The following is a 25,236-nucleotide window of genomic DNA, read 5'->3' on the forward strand; positions in this document are numbered from 1 at the left end:
GAATTAACATTTCACAGATTCCGACATTTGCTATTAACCCCTTTAGTCCATATTTTATAATTTTGCCAAGGCATGAATTTATGTGTTATAAGCTTCCAGGCATGAAATTTGCCAGTGAGTGATCCAATCACTCAGTATCCACATCTCAAATAATTTGTGGTTCTTTATTAGTAATTATGTAAGCATTGTATAGTAGAATGCATATTCTATAGTGATATATTCCTGAATTAGTGATGTGTGAAGGTTTAGGGGTGGATTTCTCACGAATGCACCCATTAAAATGACTTTCTGTCTTCATGAACATTCACAAAGTCATGTTGAGTTTAAGTGTATTTTTCATCTCAAGAAAATTCACCCTTCCATTCCATCTCTACACACTGTTTTCACCTTCTCTCCAATTCAAAATCCTCCTACTCATTTATTAAACTTACATTTATTAAATGGCTAGAAAAATCCTCTGATGAAAGTGCTCGAGCATTCTTCATCACAGTAAAAGATTAAACTGGAATTTTTCCTTTCTATGTGAGTAGGATTTATGTGGAATGTTGTAGTGCAACAGCTCCAGTTAAATGGGAAATAGCATTAAGTCAAAAAGATCATTTAAATCATTTCTAACAAGCAAACTAAAAAGGAATACTCAGTTCCACATCAGAAAAAGCAGCTTTTAAAGCTTCCCTCTTAACACTTTGTGCTCTCTTTAAGCAATTATATGTTGATTCCAATTTATCTAATTAAATGATTAAATGAAATAAGTCTGTTTTGACAGAGAGAAATATTGTAAATATTACATCAGTAAAATAAATTATCCCCTTATAAGCACTACCCATGAATTTGATTGCTGTGAAGCTGTGTTGTCATAAATGAGATGTACACTAAAGCATCAAAGAAATATAAACTTAGGCAGCTTGTAGTTCTAAGCCTGTAATCCAGTATTTGTAATATATGAGATAGTTTAAGACACTTAAAGCATCTGGCATTATATTTTTGGCACAGTTTTCCCTTTACAGAAATTATGGGCTAAGAATCACAGTATATATTTTTCCATCCTTTTACTTTTTGCTTTTCTGTTGAAAGTATTCTTACGTTTTATGTGTATCTCTTATAAATGGCATATAGTTAGATGATCTTTTTTACTTTTAAATGGAACATTTACTGCATTTATATGAATATTAATTCCAAAATACGTGGGTTTATTTCTGTATCTAAGTATGTTGATTTCTATTTATCCCACAAATATTCTATGTTTGCTTTTCTTTCTTGCCTTATTTAAGGTTGCTCTTATTTTTCTCATTCTAATATTTCCTTCCCATTTTAAGATTAGGAATTTTATATTTCTTCTCTACTTTCAGAAGCTACCCTGGTACACAGCCGTATAAAAGTCTAAAATTGACCAATATCTTTACCTTCTTTCTTAGATTACTTTAAATCTATACACCTGCCTCCCAGTTTATACAGGGGATTGCTATTGCTGTTGTTCATTTTAATTATAATTTAATTGAATTCTGTAATTTAAAAAGCCTCATGAAATGCTATTTTTATTATTTATGCAGTCTTTTTTTTTCCTTTAGATGTATTCACATGTGTATTTCCTTCACCTGACATCACTTTTTTTATGCCTTTAAAATGTTCTTTCGCGAGGGTTTGTTGGAAACATGCTTACCTTAAAAAATATCTTTGCTAAGTACAGAATTCTAGGTTGACAGTTATTCGCTTTCAGCATTTTGAAGACATTATATTAGTCCATTGAATCCTTGTTCCATTATTGCTTTTGAGAATTCTACTGCCTCACAGTCTAATCTGCGTTTACTCTCTGACTGGTTTTCAGATCTTCTCTTGTCTTTGGTGTCTTGCAGCTTCATTCATTGTGATGTGCATGGGTTTCTTGACATTTGTCCTGAATTGAATCATTTCTGTCTTTCATCAGTTCTGAGAAGTTTTCATCCTCTATTTTTTTCAGATATTGCCTCTACCCCATGCTTGCTGCATTTTAATCCTATAATTCTGAGAGGATGAATGTTAGATTTTTCTTTCCTTTCCTCCACAACTCTTGTTTTTCACCTTTTTTACTTCCTTGCCTCTCTGGATTATATTCTGATTAATTTATATGTGTCAGTTTTCCAGTTCATAATTCTCATTTCAGCTATATCTAATCTGAAATTCAAAATGATCTATTAAGGTTTTAATCTCAGGTTTTTTTTCTACTTTTATCTGGTTCTTTCTCAAATCTTTTTGGACTCTTTTTAGTTGCTTGCTCTTTACCCATCTATTTAATCTCTTTTATTCCTTTAAGCATGTTAGACATATTTGTTTTATACCTTTGCTTTGCTAATTTAATACATGAAGTCTTTTGGGGTCTGATTCTGTTGGTTTTAATAGCTTGTTTCATTTTGTTTTTTGTGACTTTTGAATGAGAGCTGATATTTGTTAGAACTTTATAAGAATTCTTTTAGACCTGGTTTGAAAGTGGAATCCTCCAGTGATAATTTGTATTTGCTTCTACCATATTTCTTGGACCATTATAATCTAGAACCACACTTGGCCTAAATTTTTTCAGACCACCCCTGTATGCATTCAAGCTACAAATTCTTGCAAATGCTGGCTTTTGTTTGTGAATGAACAGAAGAGATTGTGTGCCACTCTTCATTTCATATCAAGTTTCCAGAGCAATCATCCTTGCAGGTCCTGGGAGGGCACGTATAAAGGAAATTATTTTACTCCACCCTTCACTGAGAGTCTAGTTCTTTTACATTCTGACTTTAATAGGACCCCCTCCTGTTAAACATACTGCTTTTGGTGAGCCATGGGCGTTGTTTTCTGTCTACTACACCCTTTACCTCAATTTTACACCAGGTTCAACAGTATCTTCAATATGAATGCTGACTTTAGTACTCTGTTTTTTCTGAGTTCCTGCTTTCACTTAGTTTTTGCCTTTAACGGTTTGTTACTAATCTGGTAGTTCATCAATGCTTGTGCTCTGCCATGCTAGACAGAAGCAGAAGGTTTTTACATCCAAGCAAATAGGATAAGTCACTAGCACAGCAATTAAATAAACCTTTAGAAAGGTAGTTTGTATTTACCACTTTTCTCAAGGCAAGAAGACTCCTGGAATAAAGTAAAAATGATAAACAGACAGGTTTCTATAAATATTAAGTGAAATCAAGCAGTGTTATAACCAAATGTCATTTACCTAGCAATGGGATAAAATATGAAAATTGAGACTTAGAAGTCTGATATTTTTGACATTGAACTATATTATGCAATTGTGCGAGTTTAGCAAAGGCACTTAGCGGATTTATATGAAATAGGAAGTTTGGGCTACTGTCCAGAAAAATTACTTTAAAGTAAGAAAAAAGATTAGCTCTAATTATATTACACTTACTAGTTAAATTGATCAATTTTGTTGGATCCACTTGACCTTTTCTAAATTTGCCTGTGTAGATACAATATGTATGATAGATACAATGTGTATGATACTTTTAAAGAATTTCTTAAGCCACAGCAATTAAAATATATGCCCCTCATTTTTTTTTAAAAAAAGTATTCCATTTATTAAGGCTGAGCCTAACAAACTAGTTTAGGAGGAAATGATAAAATTCAAACAGCCAGTTAGTACCTGATTCCAAATGATTATTCCTAAAATCTATTCAAGTCATTAAATTATGACAGGATATGGTATTTTCAAAGTGTGTATGTTCTTAGACATACCCTAGATGACTGAGCATATTCAATTAATTCATGGAATAAAAATAAAGTGAAACTTAACATAACCACCTGCCATTTTATTCATCGGGACCTTCCCTCAACAGCTTGTATTCTTTGTGAGGTGGTAGAAGCCCTCAATCCTAGAGGATAAGAAAAAAACACATTGCCCTACACAGGCAAATTTAGAAAAGGTCAAGTGGATCCAACAAAATTGATCAATTTAACTAGTAGATGTAATATAATTAGAACTAATCTTTTTTCTTACTTTAAAGTAATTTTTCTGGACAGTAGCCCAAACTTCCTATTTCATATAAATCCTCTAAGTGCCTTTGCTAAACTCGCACAAAAATAATACTCAGTTATGTTTGGCAGAATCAAGGATCCTTAAAAATGAAATTGCTTTACAAACCGTGACACTGATACAATACCCCACACTTGTGAATCATTTCAAAAGTATAGCACTTCATATGCGTTTTTCTATAATTGATGTTTTGAGTCATTGAATGTACTGTTATTATTAATGATAACAATAAACCCAATTGTAAAATGAAAAAAGTATTACAGCCTTGCTGAGTTCACAGTAACTAGATGACTTACTTTCCATGCTTATTTGAATTTATTCTCATAAGGGGATTTCAGATGGCATAGTTTAGAAGGAAAAGAGAGAATGAATTTAAGTAGCAAAATTTTCACTTACAGAAACAGTACCATCACAAAAAGTGCTGTTATATGCCTTGTTTCTATGGTGAAGATTTTATAATATTTACTTTATATGATAAGAGTTATAAGTGGAGTTCTATGTTGTTTGTTCAGCCTATTATGCAGATGGTGCTTGATTAAAATCTATTTTAAACTACAGCGATTACTGCAAGATAGTATGCATTAAACAGCTCTCCCGGCTCCATTAAAGGCTTTGGGACCACGGCAGTTTATTTTAAATATGCTTATAGACGTTTCTAACTTCTCCAGGGACGTTTCAATATCAGTGATTCTCTTTCCTTGATAGTCTTAGCTCCTGTACTCTGGATTCTCAAGAAGTATTATCTAAGCAACACCGTTAGCACATGCTTTTTTAAAGTGAAAGATTATTGTTTTCTTGTGATAAATAAGTTAAATACATCACTATAATTTAGCAATAAGACATGACAGGAGGTGAATTACCAAAAGCCTAAGGGCACCTCCAGGGATTTGAGAAATAAATCTGTGTCTATGAGTAAAGTTACATGAAGCACATGCATCTATGTAAAGCTTATGAGTAATATTTATTTATGTATTTGTGTATGTATTTATTCCTTAGTCCCTTAATTGATTGCAAAATAAGTCTGCAGGTAATCAAGGCTACATTTAGGGCCTCAGCTCAGCTTTGTTCTTAGTTGCTATGATTTTCATACAAATTTTGTGTGTGCTTCAAATTTTCTTTGCCTTGTAATTCTCAGCCTTTGCCCAGTGCTGTAGAATAGAAGAGTGGAAAAGTATAATGACTCACTGCATGTAAGACACTGTACCAATGCTGTGAAGGAGGTAAAGATTAGTGGGACCCGCTCCTTTCTTCCAATGTGCTTGTCATCCTAGGGAATTTATATTTTTACATTATATGGGTTCTTCCATATTCTAAAGATTATAATGTTGGGATAAAATTTAACTCTCTAGTTGTAGAACCCTAACTGTTAGAACTACTATATTCTAGAACAGTGATCAGTACACAATACTATACTGTCTAATACAGTAGCCACTAGTCATGTATGACTGATTACATTTAAATGTAACTAATTAAAATTAAATTTTAAAAAGTCAATCCCCCAGTCACACTAGCCACATTACAAGTGGTCTACAGCCACATATGGCTAGTGGCTACTCTTTCGGACAGTGCAGAGAACATTTCCGCCATTTCAGAAAATCTATGAAACAGTGCTGCTGTAGACTTAGAAGTCAGGGCCTCTTAGAAAGTAAGGATGTAAAATTCTGAGCATTCTTCCACCTATGTAAGACGTCAGGATCCAGACGCTACCCCCAATTAAGGTCAAGGGACAGATTATAAATCCATTTAGCTATAATATTTTTCCACCACAATTATATTTGTCTTCATTGTGTTCTTTCCAAATAGTTTGTGGTCAAAAAAGCCAGGTATCTCTTAAAGTGCACTCCATTACTGGCATGGAGGTGGATCCAAATTATAGCAACATTTCTTTCTTCAAGGAGGTTTTGCATATGAGCAATGGCCATGTGTTTTTCACATACGTGATGAAGCTACCTCCAGGAAGGAAGCCTTACAAATTCCCAGTTCTTTACAGAGTCTAACATAGCAGCTCATTGCTGCCTCCTTCTCACATGAGAAAAGTGAAAAATAATAAGACCCACACAGATCAGTGAGTATTGCCCCGTGTTCATGAAACAAACAGCCTTATACTGCATAGAGCACTGCCCAAATACTCGCATACATTAGACATCAAACCACAACAGGGAATTTTCATTCCATTGTATTGCATCCTAAAAAGCAAACATACTGTGCATACCCAATAATCCTTTATAAAAGAACATTGAGCAATATAATAAAAAATTCCCTCCAAAACACATTGTATTTAATAAAAAATAGATACAAGAACATTGAGCAATATAATAAAAAAATTCCATCCAAAGCACATTGTATTCAATAAAAAATAGATATCTTTCATACATAGGTTTTTTTTCCCCCTTATGTAAGTCTTCGGTGAAAGTCAGGGCATTCTCTTTGATCATAGTTCAGTTCTATGAGGGCAACTCCCTGAATGATCAGAATGTTATGATCCAAGAATATAGCGTTAGTGACATAGTTTAATTATGGAAGAAAAGGCAGTGAATCTTAAATAATGAATATTTTATGTGTATCCTTTAGATTGGTCTTCTTAGATGCCAGTTTAATTGCATGGCAGATAATTCAAACCAAGTTTAACATAGTATTTATTTATTTATTTATTTAAGACAGGGTCTCGCTCTGTTGCCCAATCTAGAGAGCAGTGGCATCATCATAGCTCACTGCAACCTCAAACTCCTGGACTCAAGTGATCCTCTTTCCTCAGCTTCCCAAGTAGCCAGGACTACAAGCGCACTCCAACACGCCTAGCCAATTTTTCTATTTTTTGTAGAAACAGAGTCTTGCTGTGTTGCACAGGCGAGTCTCAAATTCCTGGCCTTGAGCGATCCTCCCACCTTGGCCTCCCAAAGTGCTAGGATTGCAGGCATGAGCTACCACACCCAGTCATCATGAGTGTTTAAAGGGAAGGCATAGTATGTGGTTGACTGAAAGCAAATCGATATGCTCTTGCTTTTAGGGATGGCAAAGGCAAAGATGATGTAATGTTGTCAGACTGGCTGGTGGTCTGGCTTTAATGTAAGCAACACTTCAGCTTTATAATTTAGTGCCTCTCAGGTACTCAATCTGATACACAATGATAACCCAGAGTTACATTCCCTAATGGTCTCTTCTGAGCCTTGCAAATGTGGAGGCAGAAGTTGTGAACTGCTTACTCCTACTAAATGAAACTCTGTAACTGAGCAAGACCAGCTAACCCCAAGGGACATGCCAGGAAAATAGCAAAAGCCTCTAGACAACTAACCGAACAGTTTCATTACATGGAATTATTTGGGGTTTTCTATAGGTTGCCATATATTGCCTCAAAATGGTAATTGGTGGTTTTGATACACTTGAGCTTCTCACTCACTGAAGCAGGTTCTCCTGCTTCATCAGGTCATCCCTGGGAAGTAGGGCCTTGTTGTCACATGCAAGAGGATAACATCCTCATTTCCATTACAGCAGGGAGTCACAGGCCCAGCAGGTCTGAAGCTTGCACCAGACTATACAGATACCAATTTAAAAAGGAAATTAGCATGAAGATCAGTGGTTCAAACACAGTTTTGGACAATAGAGGGGAAAGTTCCTTAGTCCATTTTGTGCCACTGTAACAGAATATCTGAGACTGGGTGATTCATAAAGAATTTAGATTTATTTCTTAGAGTTCTAAAGGCTGGGAAGTCCATCGTCAAGGGGCTCACATCTGGTGAGGGCTTTCTTGCCACGTCACCCCATGGTGGGAGGCAGAGGAGCAAGAGAGTGCATGCAGAGAGACAGAGAGAGAAAATTGCCCCTTCTCTGTTGTTTTTGTTTTATCCAGGCCCCAGCTAATTGTATGTGCCCGTCCACAGTGAGGGTGGATCCTCCCCACTCAGACCAGTGACTCACGTGCCAGTCTCCTCTGGAAACACCCTCACAGACACCCCCAGAAATAATGCTTTGCCAGCTATCTAGGTATCCCTTAATCCAGTCAAGTTGACACCTGCAATTAACATCACAGAAACTATTTAAGGAATTTGGGGAAATCTCTTAATAAGAACACTTACTTTGCATGATAGGAAATTTATCTCCATGATTGACATTTGATCATTTTTCAAAAAGATTGATATAATCTGCAATCGTGAAGATTTCAGTGTGCCAGATCATTAATTTTTTAATTAAAATTTAAAATGAATCTAGGTAATATTCCATATGGATAAGCATTCATTTATCTCTGTACTTTGTTCCCTATTTCTGAATATTCCCAATATTTGCTGGACTATGCCCACCAATATCAGGATCACTTCAATTTTTTTCAGCATTATTAAGGTATAATTGACAAATAAAACTATCTAAAGTATACAACATGATTTTATATACATGTACATATACATGTGCACTGTGACGTGATTACCACGATCAAGTTAATTAACATATCTACCACCTCACCTAGTTGCTTTTTTTAATGAGAACATTTAACATCTCCCTTAACAAATTTCAAGTATACAATACAGTATTATTAACTATAGTCACTATGCTGTACGTTAAATTCTCAGAACTTATTCATCTTATATCTGAAAGTTTATACCCGTTGACTACTCTATTTTTAATATTCTTCATTGTGGACCTTATTGACTTATTATTTTTCTTTTTAATAAATATTTTAAGATTATGAATGTAAGAATGGCCATGTTTACAAACTATTATTCTGTTATTTTTTATTACTATTGTAACAGAGTTAAGCAGTTGCTGTGTATTGGGAACCATGATAGTGGACTCTGCCTTGACAGTGCTGACGCTCGGAGACAGGAGAAGATTTAACAACCACATACATTATTGTATAATTACAAGTTTGATAGACGCTATGAATGGAAATATAGAGAGCTAAACAAGCGAATAAGGAGCTTGACTTGAGTTTGAGATGTATTTGAGGCTTGCAAAGAGAGACGTCAAACAGAAGTTGTTTCTATGTGTGCAAAACTCAGGGGAAACGTGAACTTGGCAATCATCCACCCACAAATGGTAATGGAAACCCTGTGTACTTACGAGATTACCTAAGTGCAGATGAACAAGAGAAGGGGGTTTAAAAGAAAAAATCAAGAATGCTACCTTTTAGTGGCCAAGTGGAAGAGGAGGAGAAGGACCCTAAAAATGATTCTAGAAACACCCAGGCCAGCAAGGTAGGAGTAAAACCCAGAGCAGGTGACACTATGGAGCCAGTGGAAGAGAGGGCCCTCTCAGTGAGAAATCGAGTAAGGGGAAGGCTAAAAAGTACATTGCATTTAGCAATGTGGCCATGGGTGACCTCATCGAGAGCTAAGTGAGGGGGAGGTTCACTGAAGTAAGCTGCAGAGGCTGCACAAGGCCAGCAAACAACCACATGGAAGAGTTTGGTTGTGAAAAGGGGAAAGATATGGCCATACGTAGCCTTGGGGCACAGAGGAAGTTTGCTCCTTTGCTTGTTTTATCTCTCAAGGTATTTAAATGCCAGTTGGAAGAGTAGAGTTGAGAGGGATGACTAGAGACAGTCTCCCACCTGAAGGCATGTGATTTAATCTGTGTAGCATAAGGCCTGCTCATCAGAGTATCAAAAGCTTTCCAGGTGATTCTACCATGCATGCAAATTTGAAAACCACCCTTCTAGGTCATAGTTGCCTGTGTGTTAAGTTTAGAGTTATCACATCAGTTTGTCCACCATCAGCTCAGTCCCGGCGTGCTAGTCCTCTGACAGATTCGCAGGGGGGCCAATAATTTTACACGACCACCTTTCAGATCCATCCCGGGAAAGTTATCATCTCATCCTAATCTACATTAGCTTGTCAACTCGGTTCAGAGCATCCTGTCCCCATGGGTTTCTTTGATCTGCTTCAGTAGACAATTTCAGAATGATAACCTTTTTAATATCTCTCTCAATAAAGACAAAGAGAAAGAATTCACTTAGCTTTTTTCCTATCTCTTTTGGGTGTTTGGGCTTATCTTTCAAACTGACCATACGTTATCACCTATTAATATTAAGGCTTTTCTATTCATTCAATTAATTACTTTTAAAGTTTCTACCATGTCATAATTAATAGTTGAATACTCCTTTAAAGTTTTAAAAATATATAAGTATATGCCATCTTAGTAATCGTAAAATGGTACTATAACCTCTACTGTTTGCAGTAGAGGAAACAGAGGCCCAGGGAAATTAATTTAACCAAGATAATGCAGCTAAAAATAATAAAAGGAGGACATGAAGCTAGACCCTCTGAGAACACATCTACAGGCCTCCTGAATATCATGCTCCCTCTCCAATGATGGCGGTTATTTTACACAAATGTCCCACCTAGCAATTTATCTGAATAAGACATATATTACATTACATCTGCAGAGAAGAAAAAGCCACAACCACCACAATAGATGGTGAGGGTGCCGGAGCTGCCTTGGCAGTGACGACTGTCTCAGGAGATGGTGCACGTAGACTGTATGCTGGGGGGTAACACATGTGGAAAGGAGTTTTCACACAGCACCACTTTATACTCATGTAGATTCATATAATTTTAAAGTTGGAAAGAAATCTTTTATTTTATAGAGGTGGATGAAGTGGCATCACATCTAGTTAGTAACAAAGATGATATTCAAATGCAGGTGTCTTAAATGTCTTCAGTGTACTTTTCCCCAATTATATCAGAATAACAATTAAAATTATCCAAATATTTATGCTTGAGAACAATGGGAGAAAATAGAATCAACTTTTAAACTAAGTAAAAAGCTGTTCTAGAAATCTCTAGAATCTAGTTTCTGGAGATGCTTTCTCCAATATGGTAGCCAATCAGTCACATGCAGCTGTTTAAATTTGAATAAAGTTAAAATTTAGATTCTTAGTCATTCTGGCCACATTCCAAGTGCTCACTAGCTTCACGTGGCTAGTGGCTACCATGTAGGATTGTACAAGTTATAGAACTTTTCCATCATTGCAGAAAGTGCCATTGGACAGCACCGATCTAGGGTCTAGATCGTGTCTTTCTCTAAACCCATAAGTATTGCTAGATTTTCCCAGCAGCATTCCATAGACCTAAATGTACAGTAAAAAACCATTTGCCTTTATTTACTGGGAATGCTGCGCCCATGGTTTTAAAATGATCATGAGGAAGACAAGGATAAACTCCTCAGAAGACAGCAAGTTAGATTGTTCCTGTGATAGAGTTAGTACAAGAGAAATCTGCTGCTGCCACAGTTGCAGTGAAAGAGAAAAAAAAGTTAGGAGACTCAAGGGATAATATTGACTAGTGTAATAATATTGTAAAAAGAATCAACAAATTTTTTAAAGCTGATTAAATTAAGCTGGGAGAAGGATGAATATGAAGACTACATGAACTATGAAGTTTTATCTGAAAAACCGACAACAAAAAAATCAAGTGTCTCTCAGGAAAGTCTGTGTGTGTGTGTGATGTGTGTGGGTGAGTGTATGTGTTTAAGTCTCAAAGGAAAACAACAATATGCCTTGGCCCCAAATCTTCCGAGTTTCTCTGTAATTCCATTTTCATTTCTATTTCAGATCAACGGTGGAGAGAAGCGGCCTGCCTCTGATATGGGGAAAAAACCAAAAACTCCCAAAAAGAAGAAGAAGAAGGACCCTAACGAGCCCCAGAAGCCGGTGTCTGCCTACGCGTTATTCTTTCGTGATACCCAGGCCGCCATCAAGGGCCAAAATCCAAACGCTACCTTCGGTGAAGTCTCTAAAATTGTGGCTTCAATGTGGGACGGTTTAGGAGAAGAGCAAAAACAGGTAAAAAGGGATTCAGAATGGAGTGGGAATCTAGAGGAGTGGAGACAGGGTCTGCACTCTAAAGAAAGGGCTTCTGAGGGCTTCGGGTGAATTCTTCAGATTCCAGCACTAAGGCTGAGTCTTCGCCCCTCGGAACCAGACTCTAGGAGACGGTCACATGATGTTATGCTTTTTTATTGCTCCTCCATAAATAGCATGTTAGTTCCTTTGTTCCAAAGTTTATATAGTGTAGTTACTTTTGGAAGGACTTTTACATATCCCAGCCAGGATTACATCATTCCTTAAGTTGCCAATGTGATCATAAAGACTAAAAAAAAATCCAAAAAGTATTTTGAAAACTGTCCACACCTCTCTACAGCACTTAGTATTTACCTTTTTGTCATCAAAACCTTCTTTCCTCTTTGCTAAATGAACCTCAAATTCAAGGCCCTTAGCCCTTCCCTAAAGACCACCAGGGTATGTTATTCAATCCACCATATATATTTATACTATATTTCTAGGCTGTGATAAATGGGACCAGATGCCTGTTTTTTTCCTTCTCTTGCGGATTGCCGTAGCGTGGCTGAGGACCGTGCTTAGGGAGAACCCCGGCCCTGGCACAGGTAGCCCAGAAGGTCTTACAGAAGACAAGAATCATGGTGAGGGAGTGAGGGTTCCCACCTAAACAAAGAAGCAATATTAATGTTATGTTTCTAAACCAGGGACTAGATGGCCATCGCCACCATCTAAAATTTCATTGTCCCAAATTAAAAATTTTAAAAAAAGTACTATGATTAAAATAAGTCACGTCATCAAAATAATTATGTGGATGCAGCTTCAGCCATTGCAGAATACTGAATTGCATTAATGATATATTAGTCTCATAGTTGATTCTTAATAGAGACATTAGCCTTTCCTCATCATGTCCTGGAAAGTATGTAGAATTCAGAAAACCTCTAACTTATTTATGCATCTACAAGGACCTCTATATTCAGACTACATATCAACATCTATAATGTATGTAGTGTTTCATACTTTTAAAAGCACTGTTGCATCCTTTATATCATTTGTTCTACTCAATACTTAGGTAGACAAGGAAATTATTACTTTGCATATTATAAAGTGAGCCTGATAAATTAAATACATACATTTAGTTATTCAACAAATATTTGTTGAGCACTTATATGCCAGGCACTGTTCTAGGCACTGGAGATGGAGCAGAGAACAAGACAGACTCCTGTTGTGTTGAATGATTTGTCTAAGGTTACGTGGCTGGCACACAGGATTACTGTGATTAGAACTCTTCACTCAACTTAGAGTTCTTTTCCTAGGAGATCAATGACAGTGGTAATGATAAAACCAGTTCCTAAGGAAACAGCACCTGTTCCCCCACTTCCCTCCAACCCCTTTTTTCTGTAAATCAAAGCTGTCTTCTAGAAACTGAAATCTCTGCACATTTTCCTATGTCCTTTTCAAGATTGAGGGAGTGCCATCACCGGAAAGCACAGGCCGACTGGGTGGAGCTCTGTGTGGCAAGAGTGGTCTTTAAGGGGGGGAAACACCACTGAAACCACCTCCCTTTTAAGAGGGTAGTTGACATCGTGTTATGTGATTCTAATTGAAACCTAATACAGTCTCAGGTTTTAGAGCTGGTTTCTATACTAACTCGGATCAGTTTGTGCTCACACTCCCGAATCCGAGGTGTGGTTCCCAGTTGATGTTGGAGAGTCATGGTGGAATTTTAGGGACTTCATTCCTGCACTCAGCAGAGCATCGCTGATTGAGAAACTCAGTGCACATCAACCAGGACTCCCACCCCCTCCCTGCTCTCTGGGTTACGTCACCCATGATGCCACCTGTGAGGACATAGTGCTCTCTCTGTGCCAGTAAGCCCTCTGTGTGTTCTTGAAAATACACCTGGCTTCAAAACCATACACTCTTGTGCTTCGCAAGATAAAATTTCCTGGAGGAAGCACCCAGAAAGCGATTCCCTTTCCCAGGGGTTGTGTGCAGCGACTCTTGTTCATCTGAACAGGATTCCCCGTGAAGGCTCAGCCCCTCTCCCCTGCCCAGCCCCTGAGACTGGACCGGAAGCATTGTTCCAAGGCTCATCTGTGCGCTTTAGCTTCTCCTTTGTCCAAAGCTGCATTTCAAGAAACATCGGTTGCCACTGCCGTACATCTTACTTCTCTCATCCACCTCCCTGACCCCAGTTGCCTTTTCTTAACTATTTCTCACATTCAGAACCAGTGGTTTTAAAGGAGAGAGGTTGCAAAGGCCTTCCCTAGCCCACAATTAGTCCTTTACATTATCAATACTTAAAAAATAAGTGCCTGTACTTGTGTTTCTGGTGGAAAAGAATAACGTTCTCATGATGAAAATCAGGTCGTTCCTCAAGGCAGTAAATATAAAGCAGCAGGTTTCTTCCCACTAATTCTAATAAGGTTTTTTTTTTATTTTTTCCTCTATATTTTATTTTGGCTTTGACACACCTAACAAAAAGGAAGGAGATTAGAAACATCTCATACTCACTTTTGAAATGAAGATACATAAAATTAAACTGACTGCTTTCAATTTTGGCTTTTTGTTTTTAATGTAGCAAGAGAGGAATATTAAGATAACATTCCACATTCTTTTTGTCTGACCATATAAAGTATTTACAGACCCCAAAAATATGAGATTCACTGCTCTCATTTGTCATGTTAAAAAGGGAAATTACCCCCATTCTCCCATTCCAGCTTTTAAAATTGAGGCTGAGCCGCCCTAATGAAGATATGATTACAATTATGATGTAATAGTCAAGGCTTTTTAATTGCATACATATGATGACAAAATATTTTCTTCTTTCTCTTTTGCATTTTATTTCTCATTTAATAAGTAACTTATAATGAGTCCACTTTGAGTTCTCTCTTAATGAAATAGTTGGGTTTTGATGGGGGAGAATTCATTTTATAATTGATGTAATTATGTAATAGTTGACCTATATAACTCATTAGATATTATAAATCAATTTCCTAATCAAAATCCCACCAGTTGCTAAAAAATTTGTGCCTATGTTGTTTAGGACAATACCTTGAGAGAAATAACTCTATCATTTTTTCTTATAAAAATAAAAGTAAGTATTTTAAAACTCGGGCACCTGTTTCAGAGTTACCAAAACAAGGTACTGGGAGCAGTTTGGGTCACTCTAAAATGGTTTGTCCCTATGCCCTATGCCCCTTTGAGTTCCAGCAGTTCTATATAGCCCATCCCTTCCTCATAAAAGGTGGTTTTGTTTAATAGAGAGTGAGACTGCAGGTTATGCTGAAAGGTATGGTGTAAGACACGCATAGGATGCAGGCCCATCCCAGGGACACAGGGAGGGTCGAATGAATGAAATTCAGACGCTGCTGACCAAAGGGAGCACGTGGCACTGTCTGCTGCTCCATGGCAGCCCTCCTCTAACACACTGGTAACAAGAGTTACCAGCAAAGCAAACATGCCGGCCTAGAATGCACATTTGGGCATCCAGAAAACTCCCGCAAAATATCCCGAAGTGTTATGATGGTGGATCACCACCTGTTCTCTCCCTTTATGTTGACTCATTGTGCCAACAGACTATAACGGCTCCATTTCAAACTTAAATTAATCGTGTTTTATTCTCATTTAATAGTCAAATTGGGGAGCACCCACACTGCTAGGTATTTTTGAAGGAATGTTCCCGGAGCAGATTCGAGGCAGGCGATTAAACTTCAGAATTCTGGACAAATGTGCACGTTACAGAACAGACCCACGTGATGCTGTCGGCATTGTGTAGGCAGCTGGTCCGGGTACAGGGCTAAGATTTCATGTGCCACAGTTGCTCGAAAATCCTGTTGTCATAATAGCCCACAATTATGAACAGCTACAAATATAAACACAAACTGGGAAAAACGGACAAAATTATTGATGACTTATTGGGGGCTCAGAAAATTACCATATTTCAGGAAAAACAGCCATTAGCGAGATTGCAATTGAATGTTTTCTTGACAGCCAGAGGGAACATGACTAATAGCGCTGCCGTGTGTTTATATCACATGCTTCCTCGCTGTGGAGCAGAGGCAGGAACGCGAAGCCTCTGCACAAGGGCAGATCTTTATTTTCAGAGTCCATGGTGAGTGAGAAACTATATGTACTTTGGTTTCTGTGAAGAATCTTTCAAAGAAGAAAAATCAAAAGGAAGCTGAAAGAAGCGATAAAAATCCTCAAGGAGCCCAAAACCTCCCTTATGAATCATCCCTACCAAAGCCACTGAACAAACTCCACTTATCAGAGATCTCTCCATTTTAAGACTTTGGAAGATGGTGCTGAATCTGGAATGGGAACGGGATTGTGTTTGGGATTCCAACCGGGGGTTTTAAATGCTAATGACTCGTAAGACAATGGAGAGCCCATTTCAGAAGCATACTAAGTTGCTTAAAAGGCACCAGATGGAGAAAGGGAAATAAAACATAAGTATCGCTGTGATGTTGGTCTCCGCTACTTATCTTTCACTGACTGGAACCTACAGAGAAAGAAAAATAATAAGTTAACAATATCATGCCCTTTGTATTAGGCTCCTTGGAGTTTCAGCAACCCTCAGCATCTTTTTTTATGAGGTTCCAGCTAAATTTCCTGTCTACCTCCATTATTTCTGAACTCTCTGATGCTGGTCATTGTAGTGTGGGATCTGGGTTCACAGTGACAATATAGATAGAACAAATCAAACCCTACAAAATAAAAGCACCTGTCCCACTTTGAAGCAGAAAGGGTTGGTCCGAAGAGCTATAAAGGGTTCTTGGGTCCTTTTTAGCCACGGAAAGTCAGCTCTTAAGTGGAAAAGGAAAGTCACCTTAAATCAGAACCAGATGTAAATTACTAAATGAACCTTCAGTTCCTAATTGGAGACACAGTCGGGCTGTAAGACATTTAGCAAATTACAAACAAAATGTTCTTGTTTACATTACATTAAATGGCTTTAAAGCTGCAGCCAAAGAGCTAAATAAACATGCTGTTATGCTAAAAGCGGAGTGGAAAGCCCATTCAGAGTTCGGTGTGTGCAGGAGAAACCGCAGCCCACGGTGCCCAGAGCGTGTGTTTTTGTAAATGCCAGCCCTCGTGGACGAGGGGAGTGGATTTACCTCGGAATCCGGAGAGTAATGAGCAGATATCACTTGCAGGGAACGTGTTTGAATACTGTAACATATGCCTTCTTTCAGGATGCATAATTCATATCCAGGGATATTAGCCATAGCAGTTCAGCTCAATAGCAACACCTCATTATTTTATCCCTCAGTATTTATTCCTATGTTTGACGCCTCATGAAATTACTGTTAATGTGTTTATATAAGGGCAGATCTGACACAAGTGGGAAGAATGTAATTTCCTACTCATTCTTTCCTGCTGCTGTGTCCTCTTCCCTGGTAGAAGTGGCAAGTGTAAATAGTTAATTTGCTTCAATTATGAGCCTGTCCTGCTAAATTAGAAGCAGCAGGGATATGAAGAGCCAGAATTATACTTATGAGGCAGCTGACAAATCCTCTGAGCCCACAGAATCTAATCATTTCCTCCTCATTGGTGCTCAGACACCCACTCCATAAATGCTGCCGGGTTTTTTTTTCCCCTTATCTTATGATAAAATTTGGATTTTATGTCAACAATACTTAAGGTTAACTAAAATCCTGTTGCACACTATATTATTCACACATTGTTTATCTTGGCCGTTTTCTTAGAAACATTATTCATATCCCCCGTTTTTTAAAAAAAAACTAGGAGTAAGGGAGACATAAGACAATTGTTCATTTAAAAACCGTAGAGTGGAAGCAAAGTTTATAGTCATATGAATTTGAAACTGAGCAATTAAAATTATTACCTGAAATGGTGAGCATATTTTACTTCTAAAGTCCAGGGATTTGTGTGTACACATATAATCATTGGCACATAAATGTGATTGTTGCATGGCTTCATGGGCGGAAGCGTATGTAGCACACATGCAAATATTCATATGCTCGTGCACAGTGGGAACAGACATTTCATTTGAAAGTTGGTAGAGAGATAATTCGAACAGAGGACTCATTAAAGTCTGTTGTGCTTTATGGAGTATTTGAAAAAATGTTTGGGATGGGTTGCATATCTGTATATCAATCCACTACTTCCATTGATGGACGTTTAGTTTAGAACATGCAATTCAGTCATTCATCCTTAGCAATCTCGCTTAATGATGACCCATACATAGAAGGAGAAACGGGAGCTACACTCAATAAATATGTGCTGAGCACCTACTATGTACCAAGCACTGCCCTCCATGCTGGGGCTTCAGCAGTGAACAAGAGACCAGCCCCTGCAGTTGTGTGTCTGAGAGAAGCATCAAAAGAAGTTTTCACAGCTAAAAGGACCCACTGAGCAAAGATGGATCGCTGGACACCAGATTGACTTGATTCAAACCATCGTTCTGCCATATACTTGTTGTAAGATACTGAGTAACATAATTACCCATTCTAGTCTGTGTTTTCTTATCTGTGAAACGAAGATAATATCAATGCATATATATATAAAATCTTTAATTCTCCCTCTATATAAAATCTTAGAGATATATATATAAAATCTTACACATCTAATCTTTAATTCTTATAATATATGTAGCCTGACACAAAAATGCACCCAGATGAGGCATAATTTTTAATATCTTTTTTGATTTTGATTCCATAGCTTTAGTGTCTCACACCACAGTGGTCACCTAACACTCAGTATATTGATAAGTGTAATTGAACACCATGCTTTCCCTAGTCATCCTCATTTAATGATCAGCAGATATATTTTGTAGCCATTTTATCAGGCGAGGAGCTTGCTTCTGAGTCTCACCCCCCAGAAATGGCCATACCAATATTGCTGAGACCATTTAGATGGATCAGATGGTTCTCAAAAGTAATTGATAGAAAGATTTTTGTCACATTGTATAATGTTTTAAATCCTCTAAATGCCATTTTATAAAGGTCTTTGAGTTTGGGAACGCTTAAGAAAATGCTGAGCAAGTTACACGAGATGGAAATGTAACCACATTTAAGGACTAAGTTCTATATAAAATACAGATGCACTTGCTCTAACTGACCTCAATAGCAACAGCCTTGAAAGAAGCTGCAAATTTTAAATTTCTAAAGGATATGGCAGGGAATTGTGGTTAAATTCTTATTCCTTAGACATAACTATATTTCTAAGCATTTTCTATAAATATAAAATAGTAGTGAAAAAAAGCCTACACTTGAAGTTAACCAGAAAGAAAAATGCCTTTTAGTTTTTGAATAGAATCTGGAATTGGAAGAATTTTATATTTTTTCTTCTTATTATTGTAAAGACTGTTAAAATAAACTATGACTAGAGATTAACTGAAGACCAGAGCAGAAAAGAAGGAAGGAAGAAGGAATTAAATGGTATTTGTAAGATTTTGCTTTTCTGTATGAGTTAGATGGATTGTTTGTTTCGGGAAGGAGCGCAAAATAAAAGAGTGAAATGACAGATTATATGAGAATATTTTTCTGTTTAACTTTGCCATAGGCATTGATATGGAGCTACTGATTTCAGTTAGGGATTATTAGCCTATAAAAACATATGTACATGCTGGTATTTAGAACATTTCAAAAATGACTCCGTGAATTGCTAGATCATGTGACAGGGTTGGATTCTCTAGAATCGCTATTTGATGACTATATATGTTTTAGTTTAGCCATTATATATGTTTTAGTTTAACCACTGAGATGCAATCCTTAGATAGGGTCTGGTAGCTTTCTTGGAATAACAAACCATAGCGTATAACTAAGTTAGGACAGGATGAATTCAACAGTGTTTGGATGAGCTGGGGAAAATGATAAATGATGTATTATGATTTTTTAAATCCTCATCTGGCCAACTCTGCACTTTATTTCAAACAGCTGTGGCCCATTTGGAAGCCATTTTGTAACTCAACTAAATACTAATATTTACTGTATGAATCACATACCTTTAAAATATTTGTCTTTCCCTGAGAGCAAGGGACCGTTTCTTTTCCAAACTTAACTTTGACATAAATCAGACCCATCTTCATGGGTTGCAAGATTTGTGCACTTGATCTCTGCAGTGGTTGTTCGTTGCCAGATGCAGTCCTGGGACATCTTTGATTTCTGCAAGCAGAGGACTTTCTCATTCCATAATTGGAGGCTTTAAACCATTTTTGAGCAACTTTTTACTGATAATTTTTCAGTGTCTATTTTAAAGTAAGAATTTTCCCACTTCACCTGCACGTGGAATTTTTACATATTGTTGCCATTCTCTCATAGTTGAGGTCTGTCTTTCAGACATTTCCATTAACTATAAAATTGAAACAGCATCCTTGTCCAATTTTAGAAAGTAGCATTAGAAGACATACAGAGTGTATAAAATTGGAGCCGTCGAGTAGTTCTCAAAGGTGGAGGTTCTAATTATTGTTGAGGAGACCCCCTCAGACTTTTCATTCTCGTCTGGGCTACTCCCCTTTAAACACAATTACAGAAATCTACCTCCTGAAATTACCCCCCTTTGAATTCTCCGTCAGAACATCTGCAGCTCTTCAGGAAAGAGTGCATCCATCAATCCATGTAATGTGACATGATGAGTTTACTCTTTTCTAAAGTGGTGTTTAGGCACTTTCGCGATGATCCCACATTGCTGATCATCAATAGCCAATAGGGAGCCATTTGTAGAAAACAGAGGACTCTGAATGCTAGTCAGGTAGCCCCTAACAGCATCGATTCTGCAGTGAAACCAGGGCCACACATCCAGCCTGACATGCACGCAGTTGGCCACCTTTCTCCCCTGGTTATTAAGCAACAAATTTCAGGAAAGTTAACACTTTGTGTGATGTTAATTGCCAGTAGCCCAACAAACCGACAGCATCATAGTAACACTGTTGCTGTTGCAGTAGAAACCAAGGAAAGAAAGATGATAGATACTACAGTGAGGCCAGCTGGCGATACCGTGGTATCTGCTGCTGCTGAGAAAATGCCGCTCTGGGCAATGCCGCGGACAAAGTGTGTTATATTTGCCTTTGGAAGCAAAACGAACCCTTGTCAGCTGAATGGGGTCACTTGGAGTAGCATATTAATAAAAACTGGATAGAGATGCTTCGGATATACAAATGTGTATTACCAGCAATGGTATATTTACTAAGTATTTGCTTTAGAGTCCTGAATAGGTTTTCCATCTGTGTGGGAGAAAAACCCTCTTGAAGCAGTTTTTAGGGTATTAAAAGCAAATGTAAACATTGTCAGTTTAAAGTCATTAATTATAAATTATGTCTTGGAGAGGAGGATTAAGGAAAAACTATAAACAGAAATCTGTCTCTCAAGAAAAACATAAATCAATAAAAAGCAGGGGAGCTCTATGTTTCTGATCACGGCCACACCGAGGCACGCAATATACACGGATAGTACTGCTCAAAGGCGCTTACTGGGGCATTTATTTGTTTTCATGTGTGAATTTTGAAAATCTAGATTTGACTTCCAATAATTAGCTCAGTAGATTTAGAACCCTTCTGTACTTGAGCCAAAGTATTTATTGTCTTTTTTTACTTAAAAAAAAAATAAAAAACAAAAAAAAACCCAAAAATCTCTTAAATAAAAATTTTAAAGTTCTTTTAGTTTCACACGTAGTAAAGATGGCACAATGATTATATGATAAAATTGTACTAATTTTTAATGCCTTACTTTTAACTGGCTTTTATTATACCTAAATGCCATATATAAAAGTCAAGGCTGAAGACCTCCCTTAAGGAGAATAATTAGCACATTCATTTCACAGGGTCCTGTTGCAATTCTGTTGACCAGGTTAGTCATTTATTTAACTTAAGTAAAATGTTCTGCTTTAATTAAAATGTTCATGAGCAATAATATTTCTCACATCTTGAATTTCATAGTTGGTATTGGGCTCAGCAAACCACAGTCAGCATTTGAAACTATAAATTGACTTCTGCTGCCGACTGGCAGATATTTGGTCTTTAGACATAATTTATATTTAACTACTTTGACTAATTCTAAAGCCGCTTTTCTATACTGATCTGTGTGTCTGTTTTTGAGCTCAGCATTACAACATATTAGGCAGGCCTCATTCCCTGCTGTGAAATTCAAGATGTGGGGAATTCAAAACACTTGTATCAGTGAAAATACATTTCCATTTACACAGTCAATGATGAAAAATATTTTGTTCTCTCTGGCTAATTTCAAAAGATTGCCAAAAATATACTCTAAAGCCCTAAAAGAATCAACTTAGTGGTAGCAGACGACCACGTGTGTTCACTTTGCTAATCTTTCATTTTTGACTCTAATGACTGCTCTCTGTTTAACTTAGCGAGGTGACCTTTAGCACACAAGCAAGTCATTTTGCAGTGCTTTTGCTCAATTTAGGATGATTTTACTTTTATTTTCAAGATGATTCCCTCTCAGAAATGAAAAGCTCCTGTAAACTGAAATGCATTTCAGAACATTTTTACCTGTTCAAAATGAGGTGTCCACAGATCCGTGTCACCCAGTGTTTTCACTGGAAAGGGCCAGCCCGGAGCAGGCTGCGGGGCGGGCCACACGTGCCGTCCTCGGCCACGCAGGGCCCTTTCCACTCCCGGATGTGGCCTTGACTGCCATCCCCGTTTCCTGAGTCTTTGAAAACAGGACTTCACGACTCAAAATGTTAAAATAGTTATGAAATCCATTATGGTAGTGCAAATTCCACTGCATTTCCTTTGATTTGCTTGTTAAATACGATTCGTCATCTTGGAAGTCTTTGTTGTTGTGGTTAGCTTGGAACATATATGCTAGGATATGAACGCACAGTGGAATTATCTGCCCTTTCTATAAACATGGATGCCTTATTTACTCGTGTGTGGTTTCCCTAGGAACCTTCATCAGTAGTATCTTTCTAAGCCAACTACCTCCATGCTCAAAGTAACCCAGATAAATCCTTTCATATGCTTTATGCAAAATGTAAAATTTTACCATTGTTAATCTTCTTATCTTGTCTATTGCCATACTTCTTAAAAACCTATTTTAGTAAGAAAACACAATCTTTGGAGAGATATATATTATTATTTTATATAATATAGGTGTATATATGTGTGTGCAATTATCATTCTGTATTGTACTTCTCTGAAAACAAAAGCAGATGCAGTTTCTAATTTAAGACTTATTGTTGTTGTTACAGGTCTATAAAAAGAAAACCGAGGCTGCAAAGAAGGAGTACCTGAAGCAACTAGCAGCATACAGAGCCAGCCTCGTATCCAAGGTAACGTGCAATTGTGTGGTATTGTGACGGATGTGGCCATCTCGGTGCAGATTTTGATAGTCATTTAAAGGCATAAAAGATCACTTTAGCATTTTTGCACAATCTTCTTTGTTGAAAGAAAAAAGTAAATCCTAAAGAAAGCTATATGTTATGGAAATATTTGTTCATCCCCAATAGACCAGAGCAGCATCCTCTGGGCCTTTTATAAAATATTGTCCACCTGTGGATTATTGGTTCTGTGAATTAGTCACCGTACATTCTTAATCCTGTGCCAACTTTCTATCTCTCCATATCCTACTCTTTTTTTTTTTTTTTTTTGAGACAGAGTCTTGCTCTGTTGCCCAAGCTAGAGTGCCATGGCATCAGCCTAGCTCACAGCAACCTCAAACTCCTGGGCTCAAGCAATCCTGCCTCAGCCTCCCGAGCAGCTGGGATTACAGGCATGTGCCACCATGCCCAGCTAATTTTTTCTATATATATGTTTTTTTAGTTGTCCAGTTAATTTCTTTCTGTGTTTTAGTAGAGACGGGGTCTCGCTTTTGCTCAGGCTAGTCTTGAACTCCTTACCTCGAGCCATCCTCCAGCCTCGGCTTCCCAGAGTGCTAGGATTACAGGCGTGAGCCACCGTGCCCGGCCCATATCCCACTCTTAAATGGCCTCCCCCAGCCCCATCCCTTTGGCCTTTACTGAGGAGATGCCAACTGTTTGAAGTTCTAGACTTATTACAGCATCAGTAAGAGGTAAACTGGTCAGGGGAAAAAAAAAAAATCACATCATTTTGTTTGAAAATAAAAACACCACTTAAAAATATGTTGTGCTTTAGAATATCTTAAACATTTGTCCTTCCTATTATAAATACTCAGGAGTTGACTCTGTTTGGTCTCATGTTACTAAAGATACAATTTGCCTTTAGAATTCTCAGGAAGGTAACCTCGGAGAGGTGGGCTGAGGCTACAGGCACTAGACACTGTATCATCTTATGTACAAACGTGGCTGTTAGTTTACTAACTGTGGCCCAGGGCTCTGGACTTCCTCTCATTCACTCACAAAAAATACTTTGTTTTTTCATTCACAAATATCTAGTCCTATCCTAACAACTCTAAAATAATTATATAGTTTTTTATTGAGGAAAATATGTACTAAATGTACTGACACAGAGAAGAAGAAAGCTCAAAAAACAAATGTATATGTTGTTTCAGTACGCCATGAGTCTAACACAACTTCATGTTCCACTTCTGAGGCATGACATTGTGGGAAAACTTATTATATATGATTTGCCTTAAAATTTCTAGCTCTTTTGTATTATCTCACTGTGGATCTCACACTTTCTAATTTATCTAACTCCTTTTGAAGCTATTTATGTTCTATGCTGATACCATCTCACATTTCTATATATGTATAGAATTCACAGAATGTAAAATTATAACAAAAAAATAATGTACAAAATGTCAGATTCATCTAGCCGTTGGATTAGTCATGTTGATATTGTCACAGATTGCCAGAAATATAAGGGAGACTTTTAAAAAGTGAATTCTCCGTATTTGATCCAAGATGAAATCCTTTTTGAACATTTTAAATAGAGTTTTAATAGCAGCATTGTTTACATACAAGAAAACCAATACATGAGGTCTCAATCCTAATACAAAGCACTCTAGCTAATCGTATGCTGATTGCCAGAATGCTATAATACTGACTAAGCCTTCACTTTCAAAACAAGTGTCCTCAGATTTGCTCTTAGCTGCAACTTTTTTTACTATTCAGTCTTAGAGTTGCAACCCGCAGTATACGGCAATTTGTATAAATGCTGCGAATTGCCATTTCTACATTTAAAAAACCAAGCACTTTTTTTACAGCTTACTCTGACATTTTTCTTCTCTTTGGCAGTAGGAATTTTGCTGGAGCTGTTGAATATCTATTTATGTACAGCTATCTATTGTGTGTATACAAATTGAAGGAAAGTTACAAACACCCTCTCCAGGTTAGAAAAATGACCCTCTGGTGTTGTATGTGAGTGGATATTTGCAGTATAACTTTCTAGGCACCTACAGAAAATTTTCCAGCCTACCTTCCCATAGCATATGGTAACATATATACAAATCTCATTCTTTTCCATTTTAATTATGACAAGTCAAATAATAACCATCCATATTTAAATATGTTTTTCTACATTATAATTTTTTACTATATTATAAATTATTTCCCT

General features: G+C 37.2%; 1 protein-coding gene across 1 annotated transcript in view; it reads left to right on the forward strand.

The window, feature by feature from the left end:
- TOX (thymocyte selection associated high mobility group box) overlaps positions 1-25,236 on the forward strand; it is a 292,415-nt gene that overhangs the window by 248,373 nt on the left and 18,806 nt on the right. Inside the window, exons 5-6 of the mRNA XM_069466469.1 lie at positions 11,547-11,777; positions 22,953-23,033. Of these exons, the coding sequence (XP_069322570.1) occupies positions 11,547-11,777; positions 22,953-23,033 (312 nt within the window). The remainder of the gene's footprint in view (positions 1-11,546; positions 11,778-22,952; positions 23,034-25,236) is intronic.

Source organism: Eulemur rufifrons, chromosome 3 (genome assembly GCF_041146395.1).
Source record: "Eulemur rufifrons isolate Redbay chromosome 3, OSU_ERuf_1, whole genome shotgun sequence".
NCBI classification, from domain to species: Eukaryota; Metazoa; Chordata; class Mammalia; order Primates; family Lemuridae; genus Eulemur; species Eulemur rufifrons.